This window comes from Typopeltis vanoorti, chromosome 2, assembly GCF_054136105.1.
Source record: "Typopeltis vanoorti isolate ZY-2024b chromosome 2, IOZ_Tvanoo_1.0, whole genome shotgun sequence".
In the NCBI taxonomy this organism is placed as follows: domain Eukaryota; kingdom Metazoa; phylum Arthropoda; class Arachnida; order Uropygi; family Thelyphonidae; genus Typopeltis; species Typopeltis vanoorti.
Genome location: NC_143550.1, coordinates 165,688,770 through 165,704,845, shown reverse-complemented (window position 1 = coordinate 165,704,845; position 16,076 = coordinate 165,688,770). Strand labels below are relative to the sequence as shown.

The window sequence follows — 16,076 nt, the reverse complement described above, 5'->3', positions numbered from 1 at the left end:
CACCCCTCCCCGCCTGTTTTGGCGATGACATAAGTCACAACATATCGGTACCTTAAATAAAAACAAAGAAATAAATTCAATTAAAATGTACTTTGATTTGATTTAATGGAATACATTAGCATATTTTTCATAAAATTATTCTTTAAATATTTTTATAATGATTCTTTGAAATATATTCATAATATTTCTTTCGTTCATTATATTGTTTCCTTTTCTAAAAAAAAAAAAAAATCAAATTAATCGATAAGTTAGAAGTAATTTAAGATATCATCGAAGTTAGTTTATGATAAAGATCTGACAATAAAGTAATGAGACTGATTGTTTTATACACTGCGCAAGTCTGGTGAGGTTGCTTATAAACAGTAGCTATCAAATTAATCCGAATTCACATTTTAAAGAAAAGTTTTAATTTCTCAAGAAAATAAGTACAAAAGTTAAACTCCAACTTTACCTAATAATTTATGTACAGCTCTGTTCCTAATAAATTCATTAATTCGGCATGGACTCTACCAACATAGAACACATTTTTCTTATTTCTGCATCTTTTATAATGGATTGTATTAAGATATCCTATGTATCACCTTTTATAATGGATTGTATTAAGATATCCTATGTATCACGATTTAATTTTCCAAGTCTTAATCACTATGGCCCACACAAATATTTTATTGGGTTAATGTTAGGAGAGTTACCTGGCCATTGAAGCAGTTGAATGTTGGGGTTTTTGAGGAACTTTCACTTTTTTTGAAGTATGGCATGGGGCGCGATCCTGTTGGAAGATGAGTTCTTTGTCTTTCTGGATCTGTAGGACCACTCCTTACTTCAATATTTTTATCTATTGGTCACTTTTCATCATACCGTCAATAGAGTACTCGTTCTCCTTGGACAAAGAAATGGCTCTCATATAAGAATATGACCTTCATCCACCTCTAAACAGTCCCATCTTTGTACACTTTTGCCCACTGGAGATTCTTTCTTTCTTTGCATAGCCTTCGTCAACAGGTGTTTCTTTTTTGGTCTGTGGGCAGTCCTCACTGCTTCCAAAATCTTCGACGGAATGCCTTGTCAGAAACATTAATCCCACTAGCTGCCAAGTCTCTATTTAAGTCTACAGCAGACAATCTTGCATTCATTTTTCTTTTCCTAACTAGTAAACGATCTTGAGTAAGTGTACTTTTTCCTTTTCGCCCACATTTTCCTATTCTATCAGAAGGAAAGGTACCTGTTTCCCTAAAACTCTTTAAAATAGCATCAACAATTCCACAAACCAACACTACACTCATTGGCAATTTGTGTTTAAGTTATGGATGTGTGCTGAAAAAGAGTATAGGTAACCCTCGTATTTCTATGGAACCTAACGCGGATGTTAAGTTCCATAGAAATGCCGCGTTATATAAATCGCGGAACAGGGTTATGTTCCGAAATCGTTTTTTTTTTTAATTAATTATATAAACAACAATGACATATCCAACAAAAATATATTTTTATTTAATTCAGGTAATTCATGTAAGTTATGAAAATATATAAATTATGAAACAAATACGTAGAATAAAATTATTAAAATTACAAATTGTACGTAAATTTCATTGCACATAATGCATAAATGATTTAGGCAAAGTAAAATAAAGTGCGTATTTTAATCTTTCATAGCACGAGGATTTGAGGATCGGTTAATAAACATTGGTTTTGTCATGTAATCACCTGATTCATTATTATAAAACAGTAGAGTAATTCTATTTTTAGAAACTTTGAATCCAGTAGCTGACTTTCATTTTTAGAAATATAGGTGCGTTTTTGCATTTTTTTCCTCCCAATATAACTCGGATTCGTCTGCATTGAACACCTGGACTGGATCGTAAATGTTTATAAACTGTGAGAGCTTTTTGTTTAATAAGATTTCCATCCAAAGGAATTGTCTTTCGAGTGCAATCTTCTATCCAAATCATTAGAGATTTCTCTATTTTTACCATTAGAATATTGCGTACACGAGCAACGTGCTTTGCACTTACCATTGACCCAGCAATAAACATTTTCTCGGATTTTATGTTCATTTTGTTTGTCGAATTGTTGATTCGTTTAAATTCAAAGTCCTTACAACAGCTTTTGGTTTTTCTCCATTTTTCAACCGAACAATAAACACTTTATACAGTTAACAATTGACGTAAATGCGAGCTAAAGGGTATTTCCCCTAATATAAATTCGCTACTTATAACTACATGCGCGATACGGGCAGACACAAATTTAACGAAGATAAAATTTGATTTTTAAGTCGCACGGTGAAAAATATATGAAAAGATAAAGGGTTATTACAATGTGTAGACATTGTATTTTTATCGAAACCGCGTTGTATAAGTACCGCGTTGAACAAGGGTTACTACAATTTGTAGACCGCTTTATATCGAAATCGCGTTGTATAAGTACCGCGTTATACGAGGGTTACCTATACATATTTTTGAACGCTTTCTGGGAGATGTATCCATATTATAGCTAAACAAAATGAATAAAACATTACGAATGTCATCTTGTTTACACTATTAACAACACACAGCACTATTCATAAATATCGTAGAAACAGTTAAAAAACGGAACACAATCAAAATAGTGCACTAAAACCAAAACCATTGTGAACTGAAACAAAAACCAAACCAAAACCAAAAACTTGATTAAAATTTGGCTTAATTTGTTCGCTACTGTAAGCATTTGCACTTTCTATAATAAATTTAGTTTAATCCTTTATTAAAGTGTAAGCAAACAAAGTTTGCGCCTGAAGTATCATCAGGACTGAGGCAACTCGTGGTAAAGGTTTAGTTTACCAAGCTCTCATCACTCCTTGTCTTAGTATCTCCTATAATGCAAACCACATCTCCTTGCAGATTCCATTGGCGCACCCAGGGAGGGGGTCATGGGGCCATGGCCCCCTCCAAAAGAAAAAAGGAAAAAAAAAACACTAGAAAAATTTCTAAAAATCTTTCCCTAATTAAAATTTATTTATTTTTTTAAATTTATGTTGTGTCGTGTCTTCTGTTTCTATGCTACTTATGAATTAGCGGTCACATAAGGTGGGAATACCCTATAGCGCTCTGGAATCCTGGCCGCTGTGAACGCAAGGTGAACGAAGTAGTGCTCGGGCGCTACTTGGTTTGCCCGAGCCGGGCCAGAGGAGATCACGGGTACCATGTATTGGCGATCACTGCAGATGCTCAGTCAGATTCCCCCCCCCCAAGATTAAATCTTGAGTGCTCGGCCCCCTCCAAGATTAAATCCTAAGTGTTCCACTGACATGTATAATGTTTTGCATTAAGGGAAGGACCACTACCCAGACCAGTTTCGACCTTTATTGAGGTCTCGTCAGTGGGAGCCAGACCCAGAGGTGGTGATACCAAGGTGGAAGCAATGGAGAAGTCATCTTTACCTACAGAAGAGAAAGTCATCAGTCATGAAGATACTCCAAGTGCAAACTTTGTTTGCTTACACTTGGATAAAGGATTAAATTAAATTTATTTTAGTCTGACCAAGTGGAAAAACACTTCCATCTTTCTCTAAATCCAGAGTAATTTAATAATAAAGTGAGACACCTTTTGGCAACTCGTATAGGTAAAGATGACTTCTCCATTGCTTCCACCTCGGTATCACCACCTCTGGGTCTGGTTCCCACTGATGAGACCTCAATAAAGGTTTAATTATCAATAAAACTATAGGTTTAGAAACCTAAACCTATATTTTTATATTCCTATATATACCTATACCTATATATAACCTATATATTCCTCGCCTCTATATGTGATTCGAACTTTATGTTCCTACAAAGGTCATACTTCCGATGACATTACAGAGTTACCTTTGGCCAGATGTCTGGATTTTGAATCATGATAATCCTACCGTGATTCTAAATTCATTTCAGTAAATTTTGAATCACGGTAGACAAACCGGCCAGAAAAATGCACGTAGTTTACAGATATAATACTCTAGCTTCATAGTCTTGGTAACTTCGATTGTAATTTTGTAAAATCAATTAAGCCACTTGAGCAAGATGGTGGGCTCACATTAGCCAATGAAAATTATCTACCTGTTAGGTAACTACCAGTCAAACAGAAGAATGTTTAAGACTAGTCCAGTCTGTGAGTTATTACAGAAACCGTATTGAGTTCATTCAATATTATATGCACTGAGATTGATATTTTTATTTAATAGATGATGGTTGCCTTACAGGAAGAATTCTTTAAATTGTTAGTTAAAGAAATCATGTGTTGACTGCTCCACTTAATGTCACACACTAAAAGTACCATTCTTTGGACCACTAATCTGCTCACAGAGTACAGGATCAGTGTTCCACCATCTTTGCAGAGTGCATATAAGAGGATAATAATGCCTATTAGTATGAAGAGATGGATTTCATATTTATCAAACACAATATGACATTGATGAGGATTTTTATGCATCTCCCTAATGCAGGCGGGTCGAAGATAGTGCTATTTGGATTGGAAACACCTTGGTTTTTATAGCGTTTCATATAGAGTCAGCAGAATTTTACTCCAAAAAACTTGTGTTTTTATTCTCGAAAAACAGATAAACAGGCTGGAGAAAATGTGTAATTAACGGACATAAAATCGTAGTTGATTTCGTTTCTCACTTGAGTATTCTTAATCAACATTATCATCAGCGGTTCTAACAGTCACTTAAGGGTCCACACCTTCCAAATATTCCTTGATTTCTTAACCGTAATTCAAAGATAAGATGATTAGGATGCCTGTAAAAAATTTTTTTTGGATAATGTCCATGTGTTCTGATGGCCGGTTGGGGAACGAAATGCATTTTCGGGAAGGCTTCGTCTAGTCTATACCGACTGAACTACGCAAGCTCTAATTTTATGTCTTCTTATGTAACCTAAAAAAAATATATTTTTTCTGAAAAAAAAACAAACAAACATTTTTATATGAAAAAAAAATGTTGTAGGTGTATCAGAACTTTTTACACCCCACTCTTGGTTGAAAAGTCCTCAGAAAGGTTCTTCACATCATATCAACCATTTCTGAATTACAGCCAATCTCCTATCTCCTGCGTTCTTGGCACTTGGCTCCCTTTTTTTTTAAAAAAAAACTTTATTTTTTTAACACATGAAATGTTTCTTATGAGATGTCACATTATCATTATTTAGATGGAGTAAGTAAAACAGTTGACAACATAAGACAGAAACAAAGTAAGAAATAACTATATTCAAAATTTAGTTTGGAGTAGTTACTTTGAAAGATTGCTAAATTAAACAAGCAGTATCTGTTGGTAGAAAACTCCCATGAGGAAATTTCAGGAATGCATATCCATACTTGAAGCAGAGAAAGTCATCAAAAACTTGAAATGTCGAAAGGCAGCCGGAGTAGATGAAATTCGACCAGGAATGCTCAAAAGGTATAAAACTTTTACAGTGGCCGTATTACATAATTCAGAAGATTTGATCTGAGGGTCGAATATCAGAGGATTGGAGCAGAGCTCTCAAAGAGCCCATAAATAAAAAGGGAAATAAAACAAATTGAGAATTATAGAGGTATTTCCCATCTGGGTGTTCTGGTAAGATATATGCAAGTATACTTGAAAAACGGCCAAGAAAAATTGTGGAAGGGAAGCTTTGTGAAGAACAAGCTGGATTCAAGCCAAATATAGGTTGCCAGGATCAGATTTTCCCTTTAACACAAATAATTGAGAAATACTGAGCATATTGCAATGATTTGTATTTAAGTTCTGTTGATCGAAAAGGCATATGAGAAGGTGTCAAGAGGTAAACTCTTCAGAACGTTGTAAGTCAGTAGTTGGAATTGAAGCAGGTAGAGGGAGATACTATGAAGTAAAATTAGGTGTGCAACAAGGTTGTACATTATCTCACTGATATTCATTATCTATATGGATCGCATTATGAAGTAAAGTGGTATTAAATCTGATATCAAAATTGGTGATGTTAATCTTAGCTCTTTGCTATATACAGATCATGTTATACTTCTGAATAAATCTGTAAGATTCTCTGATCTTACAGATTTATAAGATCTGTAAGATTCTCTTACAGATCTGTAAAATTCTCTGACTACATTGAATAACTGTTGTAATAAATTTGTTATGAAAATCAGCAAGAAACATTGAAAACATCAACTGTATCCTGAATGGTGAACCTATAGAACAAGTAAAACATTACAGCTATTTATGTTCAATTTTCAGTAAAAATATTTATTAAATATTGAAATAGAAGACAGATAGACAAAATTAGAAGATAGTAAAGCTGGTAGGTAGAAATTCCGATGAATAAAAATGGGAGCATTAATGCTTATTCCTCCTCACGTCATTGGGAGCATAAGGACTCTCCATCTGACAGTGTTTTGTGCTTCTCTCTTCAAAGAGAAAATGGCCCTGAAATCTAAGTGACGCTATGGATATTGTTCATCGAACCAGTTAGGTCTCTCTGTCTCCAGAAGCCAAAAATAAAGAAAAAAAGAAAGAAAAAGAAATTCAGCATAATCTTAATAAAAAAAGAATATTAAAATAAAATAAAATAAAATAAAAATATGAAAGTAGAAAATAAAATATTTTCTACTTTCTTGCAAAGTTAGGACCTAATTTTATGCAGGGTTATCTGTGGGTGTAATAACAAATAAAGAAAAGAAAAAATAAAAGAAAAACAAAAAATACACTGAAAAGAAACACGTTGATGAATCACAATCATCTATAGCAAAGTAATTTATACCATCCAGATCTTCATTCCTTCCATATAATTTCTGATATTACAACTACTATCAAAAATAAAAGAGCACAGACAGTACTCGAATCCACAGATGTTACTACTGTGGATTACTACTGCAATAAAAGCGAATACCACGATCTTCAGAATAAACAAAATAATACAGCAACAATACCTTTACGTATTATATTATAAAATACAACTACACGTGAAACAATGGAACATACTATTGATTTATTTTATTTGGAAATATTTTATTAATTTTTTAATATTATTAAACTAATTAATTTTTAAATATTATTTCTCGTAAAAAATTGAAGTGATTTTCATATGTGCATAACGTAGTTGGTTAAATGTCTCTGGATTTCTGGCTTAAACATCCAAAACTCTTAGAGTTCATTTTGCCCAATAAAGTATTTATTTATTACCTTCTAGTAGTGGATTATTGCCACGTGTGTCAAAATCATCAAAGTCACGTGTCTTCTTACGCAATGCTTCCATTGGATATCGAGGATTCAGAATCATGGGAACTTATCCTACAAACACACACACCTTACGTCATACCATCATATGATGAGTGTTTTTTCGAAACAAGGGAATCTCATTTAAGTATCCATCCGCAGTAATATGTATTATACGCTGTTTAAATAATATTCAAATTTTTATAAAGATATATAATTGTAGAATGTTGTCATTTAATTCTGAAATCTATTGCAAATTGAAATCAAATTTTTATTCTATTTTAAATAGCTAGTATCCTGTAAGAGCGCTTTTCTCTGCGGATGAATACTACGTGTGTATCTCTTGTCATGGCTTAAAAGCTTTTTGAGAATTAGTATCAGCCCTTGGAGTTGTTAAGTGTTAGTGGGTGTATTTGTCTCGGCATTTTTGTATATTTGTTTTTTTTAATAATTTTGACTATATATTTCTGTATATTACATTAATTTACCAAGATGGTGCAAGGTGGAATGAGCCTGGTGAAATACCTTTTATTCGTCTTCAACTTCATATTTGTAGTAAGTATCCTAAAATTTCTTTACTCAATTTATTTTAGTGATGTCAATTAACAATTAAAATATTTGATGTCAGTTTATCTAGTTATGAATTAATGATCGCAGTAAAGTGGCCTGTACTGATACCGATTGCTGTATTCTCCTCAGATTTGATTTTTCTCTGATGAATAAAAGCATAGCAGCTTGTATGTCCCCCCCCCCACCGCTTCAAAAATAATTTCATAATCATACAGAAGCAACGTCGTACCTTGCACTTGTAGTTTAGAATTTAAACACCGCTTATATATATATATATATATATATATATATATATATATATATATATATATATATAATAAATATTTGGATTTAAATTTATTTGGATGGTATACCAGCTCGTGTCGTACGTGAATTGTCAGTACCCTTGACCATTTTGTTTAATTTGAGTCTCTGGTCTGGGTTAGTCCCGAGGGGGTGGAAAGAGGGGAAAATAGTTCCAATGCATAAAGGAGGTTCCAAGACTGCTGTTGTAAATTGCCGACCGATTAGCATATCAGGAATCGTTGTCAAGGTCTTGGAGAAATTAGTCAAGAAAAGAATACAGGATTGGATAGATGAAAATGGGATATTGTATGGTTGACAACATGGTTTTGTGAAGGGTAGATCATGCCTCAGTAACTTGCTCACGTTTTATAACACAGTGACGGCTGAACTGGATAAGGGTAATTGGTTCACAGTGATTCTACTGGACCTTGCAGAGGCCTTTGACAGGATACCACATGGAATTCTAATCAGTAAACTGGAGCAGATGGAGATGGATATAGGGTTGGTGAGATGGATAGGAGGGTGGTTGATGAAGAGATACCAGAGAGTGGTTTATTCAGGAGTTGAGTCCAAAAGACAGCTTGTGACTAGTGATGTGCTGCAGGGCTCTGTTCTTGGACCACTACTTTTCAATTTGTTCATGAATGATATAGGAAAGGATCAGAGAGAAAGTGTTCACTTGTTTGCTGATGATGCAAAGTTGGGTAGAGCAATTGTGAGTGCACATGTCAAAATTTTACAGGATGATTTGAATAGTTTGGAGGACTGGGCTAGGGAAAATGGATGTCAATTTAATGTGGCAAAGTGTAAGGTTATGCATTTTGGGGTGAAAAGAATAGCAGCAGTATATCCCATTGATGGAACTGTACTCCAAGAGATTGAGGCCAGGGATTTGGGAGTGTTGGTGGATAGAGAATTGAAGTTTAGGGGGCACATTGCAAAAGTGGCTAAATCAGCTCATCAACTCACTTTGCTTCTGAAAAATACTTTAATAAGCAGAGACAAACAAGTTATTGTTCCTCTGTATCAAGCCTTGATAAGACCCCGTCTAGACTACTGTGCTCAGATATGGGCACCAGGATTTCTTCTTGATTGGAAGGAGGTGGAGAGGATCCAGAGACGAGTGACCAAGATGATAGCAGGTCTGTGGAATGAACCTTATGAGAACAGGTTGAAGATTTGTGGGTTGCAAAAATTGGCCAATAGGCGGAAAAGGGGTGATATGATTGAAACATTCAAATTACTGAAGGGTTTGTATAAGATTAATCCAGAAGATATTTTTGAAAATAGGACTAGTGGTGGGAGGACTAGGGGCCATGCATAGAAGCTGGGCAAGAGCGTTGTTGACAAGGGTGTTAGAGCTAGGTTTTTTACTTGGAGAGTGGTGAATGAGTGGAATAAGCTTCCAGAGTCTGTTGTGGGTGCTACGACCATGAATGAGTTCAAGGCAAGGTATGATAGATACTGTCTGAATGTCGAATAGTTCTTGACATGATGTTAGGGCCTCCCTCGATGAGTCTGTAGACTCCTTGGAGCTGCCCGGAATAATATATATATATGCCATCACTTCAATGCCATATATTGTACTTTCCACAAATACCCAAAATGGATTATATTATGAAGCATTGAGGAATCTTAGTAGTTGTACCATCTCATGTTTCATTTCCCAGTTCTAAAAAATAGTTTGTGTACTTTCTATAAATTTTTAGCATGTAACTTAATTGCAGAAGCTTGAAATTAATTATTCAAAATTTAAACATTCGATTTCTGGATAGAGAATTTTTGAGAGGAGCAGGGAACTATAACTAGATTTTGAGAACTTCATATCTAGCTGTTATAGTTGTCTCCGATGCGAGACATTGGAGACAACTATGAGTTAAATGCAAATGAATCTATAAAACATTGAACATTAGAATAACATGAAGCACCAAGGTAAAGATCTAGTGGGGGAAAAAAACTGAAGCAATATGGTGCAGAAATAACTGTTGCAATAGGAACAGAAAATCAGATTTTAATTTGCTATATATTTAAATATAATCCGAACAATCAGAACACTTGCTGATATATAAAGATATGGAAAAATAAAACGGCAATAAATAATAAATAGTAGAAACAAGATTAAAAATCCTAAGGAAACATTGGAAAATAATGAAGCACATCAAAATAAATGGGCTGAGATCAGTTTGGCTTTCTCCTTGGCACCAGCATTGTCGGCCAAACACTAGCATATCCCTGTGGTTTACAAGCTGTGGATTTGAATTGCACTGGTGTGAATGTCTTCAGGAAGTAGCTGATGTTCATTGCCTGGTGTAAGTATACCACTCTGTGTATTGGAAGCCTGTGGTGCATTAACAAAGTTTCATTTGATCTTTTATAGGAAGAGGAGATTGTTGCCCGTAGTCCTTCATGGTCATCCTGTACAAAAGGTTCCAAACCTTTTGTGAGATGGGATTCCCATAAATTTGAAAATAGCAAATTTCTTTTATAGATATGTGTCCAAAACACACCTGACAAGACATTAAATCTGTTATTGTGATTATATATAAATAAAAATGATACATGTCAGTCTACCTTTAGGCAGTCATTATGCAGTTACTAGAAACATGGCTGAAGAGTTTAAAATAGTAGTTTCTAATTTTCTTTGTTATAGAAGACAGAATTTATCAGAAATGGAAGTAAGCGATAATATGGAAATGTTAGGTAATGTAATAATAAAGCAGCCAATGATTTCTTAAGAAAAAACAAAAGTGCAGGAAAAAGGAATCAGAAATTGAAAGGAACTTCAAAAGGGGGGGGGGGGGGTTTATCTTCTGATAAATAGAAAATAGTGCCACTGCTAAAAAGGAAATTACAAAATGCATAGTTATTCCAGTTTTCTCTATATAACAACTAGAAATGGTACAGTCATCAAAATATAAAATTAACTACCCAAATAAATGAAAGAACAATAGATAAGTAAAATAAATTTTTCAACTGTACTTAGCTTAATGTGGAAGCAAGTATGTATCTAGTCCTTTCAAAAAAAGAAAAAAGGGAGATAAGTACTGCCAACCTACTAACTGATTACTTTAACCATGTCCCTGTCCAAAATGAGTTAACTTCTCCCTTACTTAAAGGTCTACCAGTTAATTTAAGACTACTAGCATGGATTCTTCCACTCAACAAACATGACCAATCTTTTAGCCTACATTGGGCACGGCCTGGAAAGGTTTTGGAGAAATAAGGCATTGCTTTTCAAATCTTCACAGGCATTTGTGTGTCACTGAAGCCTACTTAAAAAGTGGGGTTTCTTTTTTAAGCAAACTTCTCTGTGACAATTGAAATATAACTACATGTTCTGCCACAAGTTGGTTGAAATTAAAAGATTAGTTAATTGAAATATCATTGTTTTGAAGCTCAGATAAATGGTAGATTACTGTAGTTTGCTTTTATTCTTGTCATTCACTGTCATAATGGATTGTTCTGTCACCTATCCTCTCTGTGCTGTACATAAATGACCTACTTTCAATCATTAATAATCCTGTAAACAGCTTTGCTGACAATACTTTATGCAACAAATAGCTTCCTTAGTTTCTAAACAAACTCCTTGATTCTGCTGTCCTAATTTTTGGATTGTCTAATTTTTTATTCACGTCTGTTGCAGATACCTATTTTTCAAAAGTCCAATATCAATGTACAAGTCAACTAAATAAATTTATATGGAATAAGAGAAAAATTAGTCAAAACACTAAATTAGCTGTATACAAGACTGTTGAAACCAGTTTTAACTTATGGATCCGAGAACTGCGTTAGAAATAGCACTTGACCAAAGACTAGAGACAACAGATACGAGAGTCCTGAGAAAGATTAGGGATGTGAATAGATGGCATCAATTGCAATATCATATTAGGAAAGAACTTGAACATTGTTAGCAGAACTAATCTCAAGAGTATGATCAGTTAAACAGAATGGGAGAGGAAAGATTAGCAAATCAAGTGTTGTCTGCCAGGTTGGCAGGAAAAACACCGAGGAAGACCAAGATATAGGAGAATTTATACAGTAAAATCTGCCTTAGAAGACAGAAATATAAGATCTGATAATGGAGTCTTACAGATAGCAGATTGATTTGGAGGAAAATTGTTGATAGGAAGTTAGTAATGATGCAAGTTCTTCATGTAGTATTATCATATCCTGTACATTCCTTGAGGGTACGTGTCAGAAATTTGATGAATATCAATGCAGGCCTTTTAACAATCCTGTCATTATATTAGAATAAGTTGCCAAGACAAGATCTCCTTTCACAAAACTATGCTGATCTCTACAGAGGATCATAGTGCTATCTACCTATATCTGAATCTTCACCATAACCAACTTTTCCAAAACCTAAACTTTTACTTCTGAGATACAGCAGCCATTACTTGCCACCTTCAGCAATTTTTTAAAAGAAAATGCATGCTTGGTATAATATATTTCCAACTTAATGCATCTATAGAAAAATGTTAAGCTTGAATATATTTCATCCAGTTATGTGGATATCTTGAGGGGGAAAAGATCCATTAACTACATTCAAAACTGAGTCACGTAGCATGTGCTTACTAGCTTGTTTTGGTTCAAGCTGAGTAATTAGAATGCACTGTTCGTTCAGAGGACAAAATGATCAGCCTCTAATTCAAAGTGAACCTTTTTGTAATATTGAATAAGTTATTTATTTTTGATTCATAGAAAATTTATTGTTCATTCTGAAATTTAATAGCACATTCTCCTGATCATGTCTGGAATGAAATTAACAGTATGGTTAGATATAGTGCTAATTCTCTCCCATGTTCTTGTGATACATGGGCTGATGGCATATCCAATCCTATGAGTGAATTCACATTTGATTATTGCTATTACCTGAATCCTCCAGAGGTTCTCATCTCAAGCGGACACTACTCTACACATCTCCCATTTCTACTTAATTCTTCAAATACACATGGCACTACTGCCATCTGCTGCCCATCACCACCAACAATAGTATTTTTTTTTGTCTGTAAATTATGTATGTTCTCATGGCTGTCCTGCCTGTACATGGGATGAAAAACCAATTTTTAGGAGAGGAGAAACCCTGCTACCTACATAGATCGGCTAACTTGCCTTCAGGTGTTTTCCAATCAAAGGGTGCAATGTTTCATTCTTTCAGTTGTGCTATGGACATAGTTATAAATCATCTAAGAATATTTTTGGCGAAATAGCTATGAAATATTTTCATACTTTTACATACGTACTAGCATAAAAGTTTGTATTGTAAGTAGGCATCATCAATATTGGTGACATGTTTAGTGCAAACTCAGCTTGATATATCTAGGCAAAAATTTTATTTGCTGGTAGCAAACAAAAATAAAATTTTTGCAATATTGCATGCAATTTCACTTTAAAACTGTGAATAGTGTTAGAAAGAAAATTCTTGCTTTTCTTCACTTAATCACAAATGCTTGTACTACCTCCATTGTTAAAGTCTTGTCATATTTTCTTTGGTCTTTCCCTTTGGTATCCAGTTCTTTGCTTTTTATGACCATCCATTATTTGGATTCAATCATTTACTGGCTGTATGTTACAATTTTTCTTATTTGAGTACTATTCTTTTAATATTGTTACACCTTCAATTTTTTTTAATATGTTTTCATTTATTTGTCTAATTTTTGTATTTGTTGCATATGTTTAGTACTGGTCTGATTGTCTTCATAGATTCTTATTCTTCCAGTTGAGATATCCAGATATTCCAATAACATTTATTGCTTGTTCTTGCATTTAATTTTGTGTCATGCCATACATGTTTATTTCTCTTACTAAACTTGTTCAGTGATTTTCCCTTTAATTTCTTTGCTACCTATGGGCATTTTAGAACTTTTTTTTTGTTTAAATTTTAATTTTTTTTTCCTACTGCATTATGGAATGTTTCATAATTTTTTTATAGAATTATATCATCAACACATCCAATTCCTTAATTTTTCATTTGTATGCATTCCACATCTTTCCATTTTACTTTATTTCATCTGCCGTTAAATTAAATCAGGTGGAACTTAATGAATCGCCTTGTCTAATTTTTTTTTAGTTATTTTAATTTTTTCAGTCTGTCCTGTTCTGTATTTATTATAGAACTGTTATGTGTTCTTGAGAATTGCTATGTATATCAAATGCATAAAATGGGAGGATTATGTAGAGGTTGCATGAGAGATTCTGATCTTTCAAGATTAATTCATTCAAATGCACCTGTTTTTCATGCATCTTAAGGCATAAGAGGTAAATATAATTTTCTGTACTTTTAAAACATCGCTACTAAAAGTATTTTCACCATTAATATATCATCACATCTTCTTTGGCTGGCATGCTGCAATTGAAGATTTGTAGGAAGCTAATTTTCAGGAATCTCCTTGGAAACCTGATTTGCAGTTTCAGCTTCTGATTGTAACCTCTTATTCTTGCTTTGAAGAGATTCATGAAATTCTTCAATGGGAGCTGAAGTCTTGCCAGTCGTTGATATTCTAGAATGCATAACTCTTATGGTTTAACCACCCATAATGTGCACCAAAAGGTATCTGTTGCTTTCACCTTTTCAGATCTTCATACAAATCTTTTACCTTCTCACATGACTGCCTCAGACATGTTCTGATTCTTGATCCTATAGCCAGCACATTTTCAACTTTCTCAGTTGCATGATATCAACTTCATTACTCCAGTCATACTGAGATTTATGGATGATTTGAGCATTCTTGTAAATTGTATCAGTCATTATCACTCAGTCCCATGGCTGTTTTGAATGCCAATGCTACATTTATCTTTATCAAACTATTGCAAAACTTCACCTCTAAAGAATGGGATTTCCTAGGCCTTTTCTTCACTTGCTTTATTCATTTTTCTTTTTGTCTTAATTTCCTTTTTCTCTTGCTAGACATTTTGCTCAAATGGTGCAAATGCTTTTTGCTGATAAAGACAATACTGCATAGACCAATAAGGCAGTAAGGACATAAGAATGGCCACTGAGCACAGGATGAGGATAGGGAACAAAGCATATGTGCCAAAGCTTCCACACCTTGGATAGGAAAGAGTGTATGTGCGAAGATGCAATTAACAAAATTTGCCTGTGTGCATATGGATATATCAATTCTAAAACAAATTTTAGTATTTATCTAATTTTTAATGTGGTTATCTTAACAGTATTCTATTAAATATGTTTAAATCAAATCGCATGCAAAGAGAATTGTTATATTCCATTGATTTCTCTGTTTTAATATGAATATTGCATTTATTGCTGATCTATTTTTCTCTAAATCTTGTTGCTCATTGGATAATTAAATTATTTTGAATTATTTTTATGCACAATTTGAATGTAATACAAAGCAGATTTATTTCTCTGTAGTTCTGATTTCTTATCACCTTAAAGATTAGTATTATTAAGCTCCTTCAGTCTTTTGTCATTTTTCCTGCATTTTCTCTTAAAATGTGAGCTGATATCTCATCCACTGCCATAGCTTTATTTGCATTCAGATTCTGTAATAACCTAAGTACCTCTAATTCATCAACCTCTGTTTTCATTTTAGTCATGTCTGCCATAATATCTTGACTTGGATAATATACTCCTGCAAAATGGTCACTCAGTAGCTCAATTTCATATGCTTGTATTACCTCTATCATCTGCACTCATTAACGATATCCTTCCATACTTATTCTTCCTCCTACTTGCCACATAACGAAAAAACTATGGATTTTCCTTTCATTTCTTTGGCTACTTTCTTCTCATAATCTGATTTTGCATTCTTTACCATGCTTGTGAACTTTCTTGCCTTATCCTTGTACTGTTCATGATTTAGCTCACCTTTCTCCTTATATATACTTTGCAATATTCTTTTTATTGCAGCTCATTCTTAATCATACTACTCATCCATCTAACTCCTACCTGATTTACCTCCTGATACTTGGATCTACAGTTCAGTATTACTTCCTCCAGATATCCCTTGACTATCCTACATACACTGAACATACCTTGCAAATCTTTATGCCATGGCATTGCTTCAAGCTTCCTTTTA

General features: G+C 33.9%; 1 protein-coding gene across 1 annotated transcript in view; it reads left to right on the top strand.

Moving 5' to 3' along the window:
* The first annotated feature begins 7,530 nt into the window (after window positions 1-7,530).
* LOC150109616 (CD63 antigen-like) overlaps window positions 7,531-16,076 on the top strand; it is a 78,013-nt gene continuing 69,467 nt past the window's right edge. Inside the window, exon 1 of the mRNA XM_090413831.1 lies at window positions 7,531-7,734. Within this exon, the coding sequence (XP_090269957.1) occupies window positions 7,672-7,734 (63 nt within the window). The 5' untranslated portion in view covers window positions 7,531-7,671. The remainder of the gene's footprint in view (window positions 7,735-16,076) is intronic.